Source organism: Giraffa tippelskirchi, chromosome 9 (assembly GCF_054371585.1).
Source record: "Giraffa tippelskirchi isolate mGirTip1 chromosome 9, T2T-mGirTip1v1.2.pri, whole genome shotgun sequence".
NCBI lineage: Eukaryota > Metazoa > Chordata > Mammalia > Artiodactyla > Giraffidae > Giraffa > Giraffa tippelskirchi.
The window spans coordinates 50,633,283-50,646,065 of NC_137283.1; the positions used below are offsets into that span (position 1 = coordinate 50,633,283).

Sequence of the window (12,783 nt, forward strand, 5' to 3'; positions counted from 1 at the left end):
AAATAGAACAGTTACCCCTCCCTGGCCACCCCTGGAGCCCTGCTCCCACCCGCACAGTCCGAGCTCCCAGGCAGCACGTACCGAGGTGGCCGTGGAGCTGGCTGAGCAGCCTGCCCCGGGGCAGCGCAGTCACTCGCAGGCTAGCATCCCAATGGCCGCCACTGAACAGCAGCTTTCCATCCGGGGCCACTGCCAGGGCTTGCCCACTCACACCACCGCCTGGAACCCAGGGGCCGCTCAGCAGTCGCTGCATCCTGCCCCAGTGAGGAGGACCACAGGTGAGGCTGGGCTACACAGGAGACCCCTCACCTTCAGAGACCTTGACCAGAGCATTTAGAGCCCACCCTGGCCCACAACCCTCTGTCCTACTTGGGGTTGCCCATGGTGGGGTCTTTGCTGAAGCTGAAGTAGTTGCTTATGTTTCGGTCATAGGGCAGCCAGCTATGGGTCCCCAGCAGCCCACTGGCACTCACGGTCACCTGGGCGAGAGAGGACAGAGGTGGGTTAGGGCAGAGTCGGGGGCTGGGGCTGAGGGGGGGCCCGGCCCGGTGCGCTTACCAGCAGGTCTGCAGAGCCCTGGGTGATGAAGGAGTGGGGTTGCCGGTGGGGAACCAGGGCCAGCACCACGGGTACACCGTCACTGATGACCTGCGGGGGCAGGCGGGACCAGCTACCCCGAAAGCTGGCGAGAGCCCCCACCGTGCTACCTGCTTCTTGGCCCTCAGCCCCGGGGCAGAGAAACATGCAGAGACCAGGGGGCCTTCAGGGCATCTCAGGATGTGAATGAGAAACCAGATGGACAAGGAAGATCCTTCAAGCTTGGTTTCAACCTTGGTCATCCCACCCCAATACTCCACATCTCCGAGTCGGCTAGCATAAGGAGAGGGGAGCCGGAACACCTTGGAGCTGGGGGCATTCTGAGATGGAGGCAGAAAGGTGAGGAGAGTATTGAGGCTGGATTCCCTCCTTCTGGTCTGCCTGAGGATGATCAGGTGAGTCAACCTGGCCTGACCCTCCCTCCTGAAGATGGCACCCCACCCTCAGTGATGTTTACCTCTTATTTCCTTTGATGTTTACCTCTTATTTCTAAGATGTCTTAATATCAGGGACTTTGATTTAGGTTTTCCATCTCCAAAAGGTTGGCAAGGGCCGTGGAATTAAATGAACTTCACCAGGTAGGAAGTTGAGACCCTGCCTCCTCTCACCTCTGCAAAGAAGGCCTTCAGCTGGTCCAGGTGCTGGAAGATGCTAGGTGAGTTAGTGTCCAGACGTGCAAGGCGCTGGGCTGCTTCCTCAACGGAAAGTCGAGCCGGATGGGGCTCCTGTGGGCAAGGAACCGTTCAGCACCAAAGCCAGGGCCTCCCTGACCATGGTCTTCCCAGCCAGCCTTACCTTCAGCAGCTGACAGGGCGTCTGCCCGAAGTTGCTGATGATGCCCTCCAGCGCCTTCCGCTCCCGCTCATCTGCCACCTGGTCCAGGTCCACAGCCCCTGAGTCGGCAGGTGGGGGCGGGGGGTGGCAGGCAGTCAGGACTCCTTCTGTGCCCCCCTGCACGCCCCCTCCTCTGCACCCCAACCCCCACCAGCGTCTAGGGCACCACTTACCCTCATAGGTGCAGTAATAGAAGACATTGAGGGCCTCCTCTGCAGCTGGCCCCCGCTGCTTGTAGCCAAAGATTAGGTCGATCCACTCATGCAAGTGGGCGGATACATACTCTGACTCCTGGGGGCAGGGAGGTGGCCATCAGTCCAGGAATGAGGGACTCTCTGCCTCGGCCCTCCCCCCCGGCCACCCGCGGTGTGTGTGCACACATCTCACCAGCGCCCGGCGGTGCTGCTGGATGAAGTCCTCAGGAGAGCTGGCCCATGGGGGCAGCACCACATCGCCCACCTTCTCGTTGGTCAGCTGGAGGCAGCCCAGGTCAAAGCCTGGCACAGAAGGCTGGGTCAGCTGTCTCGCTGCGCCTTCTTCACCGGCTCCCTGGCCACCCTCCATCTTCACGCTTCCTGCCCCCACCCAGCGCCTACCGTTCTGGTTCTCCAGGAAATCAGGGAAGTAGAAGAACTCTGGGATGAGCTCCTTCACGTCGGCGGGGCTCTCCAGGCGGGCCTGCCAGGCCGCTGCCACTGAATGGAACTGCCGGTCTGAGCAGTCGAAGCTGGGGAGGGGCACGGGCCAAAGTGAGGCAGGCAAAAGGGAGACAGGGAAGGAAAAGGTGCAGCCCTGGGCAAGCAGGGAGCCAGCCTGTCCAGGATGCCTGGAAGACCCACCCTTCCCTCACCCACCCTGTCCACCGCCCCACACCGTCTGCCTGCCCCTTCGCACCGGCCACTCTGCAGCTGGACGTGCAGGGAGGTGAAGGGCTCCACGCGGATGAGGTAGTGCATCACGCCCGCCGCATTGGAATAGTGGGTGCCGTAGTGGAACCTGTCGATGGTGCCCGCTGGGTCCTCGAAGCTCTCATACCTAGAGCCATGGTTGGGGCAATCAGCGGAAGCCCTCCCTGGTGCCCTCCCGAGCCCAGCCTCTCTCATGCACTCACTTCTCCTTCACAAGCTGGGCATGCTTGGGATTCACCACACCAATGGGCTTGGAGAGGTCCCGGAAGACGGCTGGGTTGCTGAGGTCCAAGGTTGGGGACACGTAGTCCTGTAGGACCCAGGGGAACTGGCCGCCCACCCGGGCAGGAGCTGCATGAGGGTCCTGATGGCCTACCTGGCAAGCCTGCCCTGCCCTGCCCTCACCCTCAGGAAGCTGGGCGGAGCCCACAGGTGGGGGTGCACCTTGGGGAAGGGCTTCAGGGGAGCAGGAGGGACTGTCTGGGACAGGATTTCCTTCAAGAACAGAGACCAGGTGGGGAAGGGAGTGGGGCTGGGTGTGCGTGGGGGCAGCAGGGTGTGGGGGACTGAGGCCAGGCCTCAGGCAGCACCTGCTCAGAACTGAGCTCAGGACTTGGCCCGCCATCAGTACCCACACTTGGGTGGACCAGGGCTGGCAGAGCAGAGGGTGGGTGGATGGGGAGCAGGCCCTCACCACAGGGTACTGAGACAAGTCGTTGTAGGTCCGCCCCGCGATGGTGTTGAGCTGCATCAGGTACTCGAAGTTGGAGATCTCTCGCTGCACCCATTTCTGGGGGGCAAGGCTACAAGGTGAGCCGGCCGGCCTGCCAGCACTCTTCCCAGTGGCAGGGCCCTGACCTCACCAGATCCCCACCCTCCAGGGCTCTCACCTGCGTAAGGCCTGAGGCACGCAGCATCTCCTGGGGGGAGCGGCTACTTAGGTAGCCTTGGGTAGGGGGTCGCAGACGCAGGAGCCATGAGTACACCTGGTTCCGCACCTGGGTGTGGGGTGGGATGAGGGAGGGTTGGGGCCTGGGGGCCTGGGAAGGCGATGAGGCTGTGGCCCCGCCCGTCTTGCATGGGAAGTTGAGGAAGTAGTTGGCCTGATCAATGAAGAAGAGCTCGAGAGCTGAGCGGCGCAGGTTGAAACGCCGCAGGTGGACCTCGCGCAGCTGGGCCAGTGGGCGCCGGAAGTCATGGCCGATGCCTGTGGGGATGGAGAGTGGGTGATGGAGCCACCCGCCCCGGCCCCACCAGACCCCAGCCCCCATCCCTGCCGGCCCTCCATCCCGCTCCATCAGAACACACCCTCCTCAGTTTCGACCCGCTCGGCGCTGCCATCGTAGAAATACACGTGCTGGGTGGTGACCTCCAACAGCCCTGGGACCACAGCCACCACGGTGACCAGTTGGCACTCAGCTGACAGCACCAGATTCTCATGCTGCTCATCCAGTTCTGCAGCCTCCAACCTGGGGGCCAGCACTCACTTTAGGCACTAGGCTCTGGGACCCCCATTCCCGACCTACCCAAGGACCACACTCTTAAAATGCCACCAAGTCAGGAAGTATACTACTCGTGATCCCAGAGGAGCAGGAGGAGCTGCCCACGGTCCAGACTGGCCCTAGTCCGTACCCTGAAACCTGGCCTCTGAATGTCCTGCCAGGACAGCAACCCCTGTCCCCAGCTTCCCCTCCCTCAGCATCTGCCCACTCCCATGGGCCCACATCCTGGTCTGGTTTCTCAGTCCTGCTCTCGGGTGCCTGGCCATCAAACAGCAACTCTCCATCCTCTTACAGATCTGCCTAACCCTCTCACCTAATTCTGGACCGTCCCTTCAGGGTGGTTAGCCCCACAGCAGAAGGGCAAATAGACTGAGGAGTCAATCCCTCTGCCACTGGCAAGCAGACGCTGGACAGGCCCCTTTGCCCTGGTCAGCTCTTTCCCAGCCCCACTCACAGGGTCTCCAGTGCAGCCAGCTCGTCCTCGCCCAGCTGGTCTTCCTGCAGCTCCTCGGGTAGGCTGCTGACTTTAGCCTCTTTGGTCACGGCGAGAGGCAGTGAGGCCTCCTCGGTGGGTGTCAGGGGGGCCTCACCTGCAATGGACCCAAGGGTGCTCAGCCAGAGCTGGACACGACAGGGCTGTGAGGTTGGGTGGACTCAGTTCGGCACACCCTCTCACCCAGGTTGTCGCGTAGGGCACTGGCCTCCAGGTGAGGGTTGAAGTGATGGTTGGGCACAAGCTTCAGACGCATGCGCGAGTAGGTCTCAGCACTGGAGAGCTTCCAGCGGGGGGTGGGCGGATCCCTACAGATATGACCCCACTTATGGTCATGAGTGCGGGGCAGAGGGTTGTAGATCCCTCTGCCTTCCGCCCAGTCTTCTCTTCAAAGACCCTCTCCTGGCCCCTCCCTCCAAAGCCCCACCCACCGCACTAGACTCCGCCCAGAGCCCCCGCCCACCTCAGGGCCCAGGCCCCGCAGGGGCTGGCGAGCTGGCGCCACAGCGCCCCCCAATGCAGCAGGGCGGTGGAGTGCTGCGCTGCCTGCTGCTTCAGCGCCGCTGCGTATCGCAGCCCCTCGAAGCGCGCCCGCCTCTGCGCAGGATCCAGCACCAGCTCCTGCGGGGTGGGGGTGGAGGGACAGGTGAGGCCTGCTGGGTGCTTCCGGCTCCTCTCTCTCCTCTCAGTCCCAGCAGCCGTCCTCTGGGCCCACAGAGGGCCCACGTGTGGAGCTGCTCCCGGCCCCCAGGACGGGTCACACACCTGGAAGGCCCGACGGCTGTGTGCCCGCTCCCGCTGGCGCCGCTGCCCACTGCTCATGAGCATGTCGTAGCAGGCGTTCCAGAAGCCCGACATGAGGTCGTGGCTCTTGGCGTAGGTGTCCATTTCAAACTGAGACATGGTGGGCTGCACCTGAAGGACCAGACAGGGAGAGGAGACCGTGCTCGATGTGGGCCCCCAGCCCCCACTTCTCTGCCCGTGCCCCTGGCCCCAGGCACCTGCTTGTCAATGAAGTGACGCCATTCGGGGGTGGCACAGAAGGCCTGGAAGTCCTCGAAGAAGGTGGGGCTCCCGTTGGTGGGTGGCAGGGAAGGCAGCCCCCACTGCAACCCCAGTGGGCCGTAGGCACGGTCCAGCAGCGTGCGCACCAGTGGCACCAACCACGAGCAGCGCTCTGCAGCAGCGGCAGCGGCTGGGGGCTCCCCGCTCCCGATGGGGGTCTCTGAGGGGGAGGTGTTCAGCGCCCGCGCCAGCACTGCCTCCAGCTTGGAGAGCACGTAGCAAGCCTCCTCTCGGCGCATGGGCACTGCGGTCTGCAGCAGCGCGTGCAGCTTCACGTAGGCTTGGGCGTGCAGCTGCGGACGGACGGGTGAGGGTGTCACCAGCTCCTCCCCAAGCTCCCTAGACCCGCTGCACACCTTCCCCCCACAGCCACCCTGCGCTCACCTGCGGGTCCTCCAGCAGGATGTAGCCAAGCACCAAGCGCAGGCCGATCTGTGCCATCTCACGGAGGTCCGCTGTGCCATTGGCCAGGTGCGGCCAGGCTCCCAGGCGATCCAGCAGGCTACACACTCCCTCGAAGAGCTGCCACACATCATATATTCCACGTGGCCATCACCAGATGAGGCCAGAAGCCCATGAGGAGAGAGGGAGGTAAGGTTTGGGCTGGGGGCCAGAGACAGTTTGCACATACAGATAGACCTCTGCTCACAGATACCAGAGCTGAGGTACCCATGACTGCACATGTGTACTCAGCCACTTTGCAGACCAGGCGCCCTCAGGGCATGTGAACACAGTGCTCCTGCCTTGAGCTGCCATACCTTCTCACTCCATAGCTCCTGGTTACCGTGGCCCTCAGCGCACAGGAAGTCCTGCAGCAGACGCAGCAGCCAAAGTGCCTGCTGGGTGAGGCTGGCCAGAACCCCAGGGGGAGCCTCTTTGATGTCGGTCAGGGCTGACTCCAGCATCATCTCCAGGAGGCTGGAGGGGGATGAGGGATTCTGGTGTCTACCTGACCGCCTTCTGAGCCCCCAGGCTTCCCCGCAGCCCCACTCCCTCCCGAGTCACCCCCTCACCTGCGCTTGATGCAGTCTGGTGGGCGCACCAGCGTGGCTGAGGCCCCCAGCTGGGTAAGCACGGAGAAGACCTGGCCGCGCTCCCGCCAGGCAGCCTCGTCACTGCCATCCACTCCCCGCCACGTCACCGAGAACAGCACATTGGTGAGCAGGTTACAAAGCTCCTCCTCACAGGTTTGCTGCAGACACAGTGGGTGTGTGGACTGCGGGCTGGGGACGGAGGGAATCACTGCCCCACCACCATCCCTGTTCAGCACCTCCACCCACCCACTAGTAGGGACAGCAGGAGGCCGAGCCTTTGGCCAACAGCCCAGCCAGTGTGGTTCTGAGGGCCTAGACAAATGGTGTGGGACTCAACCACCGCCTGAATTCCGGGGAGGATCCTGGGGTTCCAGGACTCCTAAGAGGAGATGAGGCAGTTCACATGGTTACCTCACAGGCCTCAAGGACTGTCCTGGAATGCCACTGAATAAGCAGAGGCCCCTCCCCAGATCCAGAAGCACAAGGCAGGACTCTTAGAACAATGCTGCTCATTGGCCCTGAAAAGCCCGTGTCCCACAGGCTCTCAAGGGCCTTCCAAAGCCTGGTGAGTGCCCTCAACTCTATCTCAGCATGACTTGCCCTGTTTTGGAATACCTGCCACCCCTCAGAGAACACACTACAGAGGAAAGTTATGAGGGGGCAGCACTGGACCTGACTGGCCATCACAGCCCTGATGTCAAATAGTACCACACCTCTGGAAAAGCTCCACTGCCTGCCCTGTGTCCCCAAGGAGCCCTACCTCAGGGCCCGCCTCACCTGAGGGTTGCTGGTATTGGAGGTGTCATCCCCACTGACGGTGGGCTCTGGCAGGCTGCCGTCCTCCAGCACGTTGGAGAGACTGGAGCTGTGCCGGCCCTGGGCCATAGGGAAGGGCCGGGGTCCGTCGAGCGGGGACGGTGTGCCAGGCTGGCTGGCTGGAGTGACAGTCCCACTGCCACTGCCACCACCGGCAGTATTCCCTGAGCTCACACTGGCCCGCTCCAGGCCCAGCTCAAAGGGGGTGGCAAACGGGGAGAGGGCGTGGTAAAAGGCGTCAGGGTCAGGGGCCTCTGGGGGCAGGAAGACGTCCGAAGGCTCAGGTGACTCAGTGGGTGGCTTGTGTAAGGCTGGCTCTGGGGAAGTGGGTGGCTCAGGGGTAAAGGGCAGGGGACTGCCGGCTGTGACAGCTTCCAGGACAAACAGCCGGGTCAGCACATCCTGCCAGCCAGCCTGGCGGGCCAGCAGCCGCACTATGTCTGGCTGTCCGTAGATGAGGTGGAAGAGCTGCCGGGCCAGGGCACAGGATGTGAGGGACTCACTCAACAGACTGCCCCAGCCCCTCCTCCAGGGGCGTTTGCACGGGAGGCCTGCAGAGACCCCTCATCCCAGGCAGGCAAAGCCCTCAGGGTGGAAACCACCCCACAACCCCCAACAAAACTTTTACTTTCCACTCACCTGACGACAAATGTCCAGGCGGACGCTGAGGTCGGCCTGGAGGGACAGCTGCACCACAGCCAAGAGATCAGAGAGGTTCAGGCAATCTGGGAAGATGGCCAGAAAAGGTCTGAGGGACTGAGCCCAGTGGGGGAGGTTGCTCTGCTGCTGGCTCAGCCTCGGCCCTTGGACCAACACCTTCCCGATTCCCACCTGTCCTGTCTCCCGGATCCATGTCATCCCTCTACCTGGCCTGCCTCTTGGCCCCACCCAGGTTGTACCTGCCCCCAGGAACAGCCTGTAGAGGCCCTGGCAGAGCTGGGGGGAAATGGCACCCTCAGGCAGGCAGGCAACGAGACCCTGGAGACCACACTCTCGCAGTCGGAGCCGCTGGCGGCTGCGCTCAGGTAAGCGCTCATTCTGTTGCAGTCTTCGCAGGATCTGTGTGGGGGTCGTCATCAAGGGGAAGGAGTTAGTGTAGGAGGGTAAGCCACTACACAGGGGTGGGGCTCCAAGAGGCCTGCAAAGGCAGCTCCACCCACCAGCCCAAGGCCTTCTGCCCCTCCCTGGACTCAGGCAGGGGCCCCAGTGAAAGAGAATGCAGGGTTGGGGGGCAGCTGGGTGTACCTTGCAGACTCGGTCAGGCAGCAAGGGCATAGGCCTCGGCCTCACCAGCAGTGCCAGCAGCACCTCAAGGTTCCCTGGCTCCAGCAGGAAGACAGCCAGAGACTCCTGTGCTGAGGAGCCCTGCAGCAGAGCCAGCAGCAGGTCCAGCGCACCCACCACCTGGGGACACAAAGGCTCACGCTGAGCGCCGCCCCCCCCCTCCTGCCCCGCAACATGGTCCACGCTCCACCCCTCATCCAGGCTTCACCTCTGCCAACCTCCAGCCTACCTGGCCATCATCACCAGCAGCCGCCAGAAAGTTTAGCACCACCTGCAGGTCATCAGCGGTAGAGCTGCGCACCAGAAACTCCCGCGCCAGGCCCAGGAGTGATGTCTGCACTGTGCGCAGGTCGTCGGCGGCTAGGGGGCGCTCGCGCTGAGGACTGGGCAGGTCCCAGCAGTGACGTCACCCAGGCCCAGGGGGCCACCGGGGCATGGAAGGGAGGCGAGAACACGGAGGGGCCGGCAGGTGAGCTGGGGGGCTAAACAGACCTGCCCCCAAGGCCGGAGGCTGCAGCATCAGCACCCCAGCCCATCTGCCTCCACCAGCCTCACCTGTAGTGGACACGCAGGGCATCAAGGATGAACTGGACCCCATACTTCTTCCGCAGCTTCTGTCTGTGCTCACGGACTATGCTAGACACGTACTGGATGTGGCCTGAGCAGGCATCAGCAGAGGGCTCAGGCCACCAGGCTGAGCTGGGTCCCTTCCATCCTCCAGGACAGGGCCATGCCACTGCCAGACACCGCCCCCACTCCCGGACCAGGGGAGGGTCATCGTCCCCTCAGATCAGCTACAGGGCTATAACCTCTGAGAACGTCCACCGCCACCCTGGCTGGCGGCACCCCCTCACCCAAGTCGGCACACCTACCCAGGCGCACAGCGAAGTCGCTGAGGGTCCAGAGGTGAAAGTTGAAGAGCAAATGCTGGTAGAGCAGGTACAGGAGGGGCCCACTGCCCTCGGCTGCCACCTGCTCCATCAGCAGCTGGGCGGACATGAGCACATTCATGTCCATGGCCCAGCTGGGGACCTGGGTCGGGGGAGGAGCTGGGGTCAGATGTCAGGCCCTGTCCACCCGCTGTCAGGTCTCCCAGTTTCCACCCTGCCCTGCACAGGCAGATGGACACAAACATCCTGCCTGCTCCAAACCCTTTGGTGGCTCCCTGCCCTCTGAAGTACAAGCTCCCAGCCTCCTGTGTGGGTGTCCTGCCCCAGCCTGTGCTGGTACTTCCCCAGATCCTCTCGGCCCAACCCTGCCCCACCTTTCAAATGCCACCTCTCCCAGGAGGCCCTCCCTGACTGATGGCATCAGGCACCCCGGCTTGGTCCCTCCAACCAGCACCCCCTTGGTCAGATGAGGGAGTCCCCTCCCCACCTGCCCCAGCAGGCCTCACCTTGCGCAGGAGGGCCCCGATGATGGCGGGCCCCTGGCAGTGCACCAGGCTCTCCTGATTCACGGTGTGGCCCTGCAGGAAGTTCCGCAGCATCAGCAGAAAGGCAGCCACTGCATTCCTCTCCATTCGCTCCTCTACCGCCACCAGGAAGGGGACAGGTGTGCATCAAAGGCCTGTCAGTAGCTGTGAGACTTCAAGCACTCCAGCCCCCTGCCAGGCCAAGCAAGGTCTTCTCTCACCAACACAGGCACCAGGAACACTTTACCTGAGGACTTGCCCAGTGGGAGAAGCAGGCCCTGGGCATTGTGGCCAGAGGTCAGTTCGGGCCCCACAAGGTCATGTGTTTCTGCTGGACCTGCCTCGGCTTCCTGGGGTTGTGCAGCCACTCGCTCCAGCAGGGGCAGCAGGGCACCCATGCCTCCCACGCAGTTCACCACATCCTGTGGGCAGGGGGCCTCCGTGAGGGCAGCACCCTGTCATCTCCTGCCCCCTCCACCCCAGCAGACCCTCCAGCCTGGAATCCTGGGTCTCCTCAAGACCTCCCAGGGCATGGAGCCACTCCCCAGCCCACCCTGCACACAAGTGCCCATGCTCACACTTCCTGCACACACTGTCCATGTGGGCACACACCTTCACGTCCCAGGTCTCCACTCTGTGGCCCGTAAGGCGGCCATCCAGCCCATGGCCAGGGGACAGGTCCAGGCAGATGTTGTTCTTACAGGCCTGGGAACAGGGGGTGAACAAGGCTCAGTGTGGGTTGGGGGGAGGCAGGAGATAGAGGGCGGGAGCCAGGGGGAGATTGAGCCAACTGCCCAGCCCCCCATACCTGAGGTGAGTAATGGAGGAGCAGCTTGGTGCCAAGTTCATGCAGTTCACCCTCAGGCTTGAAGGGTGCCGTCTCATTGGGCCCTGGAGATGGGCAGGGGGCTTCAGACCTGGCTGGGCTTCCAGCAAGACCCCACCCAGAGCCTGCCTCTTCTCTGCCTGATCAGGGGACAGACCCTTGGGGATACCTACTCCCCACCAGACCCCTACTTTCGGGCCTGGACACTTTATGAGACCCAACCGCTTGGGTCCTGGGAGCAGGGGTAGGGCTGGGGCGGGGTGTGGGGGGCACGCTGCATACCCAGGGCGCACAGGACGCGCAGGGCGGCCGCCTGCAGGGCTTCATGGAAGATGGCCACAGCCCCCAGCTCACCCTCCAGGGAGGTGGGGCTCCCCCACCGAGTGTCCTGCGTGCCGGCAAGGGTGGAGCTGATGCTGCCCTCCTGCAGGGGGGCCACCAGCCCAGACGCCCAGCCAAGCCCTGTGGTGGCCGGGACTGACTGGGAGCGGGTGAGCGAGGGGTGAGTGTGAGCCAGGGCGGCGGGGCCTGGTGGCGCAGGCAGCCCCGTGGTGGTGGTCGTTGTGCGGTGCCCAGCAGACCCGATACAGCAGGACGAGAAAGGCTGTGGGGGCCAGGGTTGGGGGGCGGTTGGTCAGGTCACGTTACAGGCTGGGGTTCCACCTTCCTCAGAGACCCCCAAGGCTGCACAGACCCCAGAGGCTGAGGCCTGTGGGGTGGGGGTAGGGAAACAGGGGCTCCAGGGCCCACCCTGTCCATGGCCCCCCAGCTACCCAAACCTCCCTAAACTCCGCCTGGCACACCTCACTAAGGGAAGGGCAGCGAAGGGGTGCCGTCTTGACCAGATGGCCATCTTTGTAGACGTGGACCAGGTTCTGGCTGAAGGGCCGGCGCCCGGGCACATGGACTATGGCCACACAGTGCTACGAGAGAAGTCACCAGATCAGCTGAGGACCTGGTGTCCCCTCCACCTCCTTGGGCCATGTGAGGATGGAGGCTCACCCAGGCAGAGTCGGCGAAGGACACTTCTGGCAAGCTCATGGTCAAGTATTCCTTCCGGGTGCACACAGCCACCACCAGGGTCCCAGCCGCCGTAAAGAAGGCTTCAAAGCCCGAGCCACTGCTGGTGAAGAAGCTGAGGGCCGGCCAAGCCAGTTAAGCCTGCTGGTTCTCCCGCTCACCCTGGCAGCGTGCCCTGACCCCTGGCAGTCACCTACCTGTACAGCTGCTTCCGCTGGAGCGGCCGGGTGGGGGCAGGGGTGGGCGCTCCAGCCGTGGGGTGCAGACAGAGCCAGGCATGGAAGGTGAAACCAGGCCCTGGCCAGCGCTGCACAGGGGGGACCATGATGCCCGCCATGCTGGGAGTGAGGTCAAAGTACCGGAGGGCTCGTGCTGGGCCCTGGTGCCGGGCCATGCCGGAGAGCGTGCGGATGACAGCACCTGCGTGGCGGGCCTGCCCAGCCTCTGCTCCGCCTGGCCCCGAGTCCAGCCCTGGCGGCGGGCGAAGCAAGCGACGCAGCTCCGAGGGCCTTAGCGACACGTGGCCCAGTGCTTGCAGCAGTGCCAACAACTGCTCCTGGCAGCGGGCCCCCAGGGCTACCCCCTCACTAAGCGTCTCCAGAAGGCAGCCCACCAGACCAGCCTGCACGCAAGTGGCACGGCTGGCAGGACAGCTGTCACAGAGCCACCAGAGGCGCTGCGCTAGGAAGAGCCGCAGCTCAGCTGTAGGCAGGGTCGGCAGCCACCTCATCAGCAGCAGCACCGGCTGCTCGTTGCGGATCGGCGGAGGTGGACACGTGCTGTGGTCGCCCTCCACAGCCTGCGGGGGGAGAGGATGGGCTAGCCCCCAGGCAACTGGCAGGGAACAGGCCACCCTCGCAACAGGGGGACTTCCTGCATTGTCCTGGGATTTGCTAACAGGCGATAGCTTCTGGACCCCATGCAGCTCGGAATCCTCACCCCAGTGACCCTGACACACAGGGTCAGGACACAGGTCACACTGTGTACGGG

At 63.6% G+C, this 12,783-nt stretch overlaps 1 protein-coding gene across 6 annotated transcripts in view; it reads right to left on the bottom strand.

Annotated features, from left to right (window-relative positions):
* NBEAL2 (neurobeachin like 2) overlaps positions 1 to 12,783 on the bottom strand; it is a 32,859-nt gene that overhangs the window by 2,521 nt on the left and 17,555 nt on the right. For all 6 annotated transcript variants that reach the window (XM_081525871.1, XM_081525869.1, XM_081525870.1 and 3 more), the window contains 36 exons: positions 11,991 to 12,592; positions 11,776 to 11,908; positions 11,577 to 11,696; positions 11,056 to 11,377; positions 10,756 to 10,838; positions 10,560 to 10,652; positions 10,195 to 10,369; positions 9,930 to 10,063; positions 9,406 to 9,565; positions 9,089 to 9,191; positions 8,763 to 8,916; positions 8,495 to 8,653; positions 8,149 to 8,308; positions 7,889 to 7,974; positions 7,211 to 7,717; positions 6,413 to 6,591; positions 6,158 to 6,317; positions 5,784 to 5,921; positions 5,336 to 5,692; positions 5,100 to 5,249; positions 4,798 to 4,955; positions 4,518 to 4,642; positions 4,296 to 4,431; positions 3,648 to 3,808; positions 3,230 to 3,546; positions 3,034 to 3,129; positions 2,543 to 2,667; positions 2,326 to 2,466; positions 2,028 to 2,158; positions 1,819 to 1,928; positions 1,605 to 1,722; positions 1,393 to 1,490; positions 1,206 to 1,322; positions 559 to 648; positions 370 to 479; positions 82 to 254 (listed from right to left, as the gene is read on the bottom strand). In XM_081525871.1, the coding sequence (XP_081381997.1) occupies positions 82 to 254; positions 370 to 479; positions 559 to 648; positions 1,206 to 1,322; positions 1,393 to 1,490; positions 1,605 to 1,722; positions 1,819 to 1,928; positions 2,028 to 2,158; positions 2,326 to 2,466; positions 2,543 to 2,667; positions 3,034 to 3,129; positions 3,230 to 3,546; positions 3,648 to 3,808; positions 4,296 to 4,431; positions 4,518 to 4,642; positions 4,798 to 4,955; positions 5,100 to 5,249; positions 5,336 to 5,692; positions 5,784 to 5,921; positions 6,158 to 6,317; positions 6,413 to 6,591; positions 7,211 to 7,717; positions 7,889 to 7,974; positions 8,149 to 8,308; positions 8,495 to 8,653; positions 8,763 to 8,916; positions 9,089 to 9,191; positions 9,406 to 9,565; positions 9,930 to 10,063; positions 10,195 to 10,369; positions 10,560 to 10,652; positions 10,756 to 10,838; positions 11,056 to 11,377; positions 11,577 to 11,696; positions 11,776 to 11,908; positions 11,991 to 12,592 (6,181 nt within the window). The remainder of the gene's footprint in view (positions 1 to 81; positions 255 to 369; positions 480 to 558; positions 649 to 1,205; positions 1,323 to 1,392; positions 1,491 to 1,604; positions 1,723 to 1,818; positions 1,929 to 2,027; positions 2,159 to 2,325; positions 2,467 to 2,542; positions 2,668 to 3,033; positions 3,130 to 3,229; positions 3,547 to 3,647; positions 3,809 to 4,295; positions 4,432 to 4,517; positions 4,643 to 4,797; positions 4,956 to 5,099; positions 5,250 to 5,335; positions 5,693 to 5,783; positions 5,922 to 6,157; positions 6,318 to 6,412; positions 6,592 to 7,210; positions 7,718 to 7,888; positions 7,975 to 8,148; positions 8,309 to 8,494; positions 8,654 to 8,762; positions 8,917 to 9,088; positions 9,192 to 9,405; positions 9,566 to 9,929; positions 10,064 to 10,194; positions 10,370 to 10,559; positions 10,653 to 10,755; positions 10,839 to 11,055; positions 11,378 to 11,576; positions 11,697 to 11,775; positions 11,909 to 11,990; positions 12,593 to 12,783) is intronic.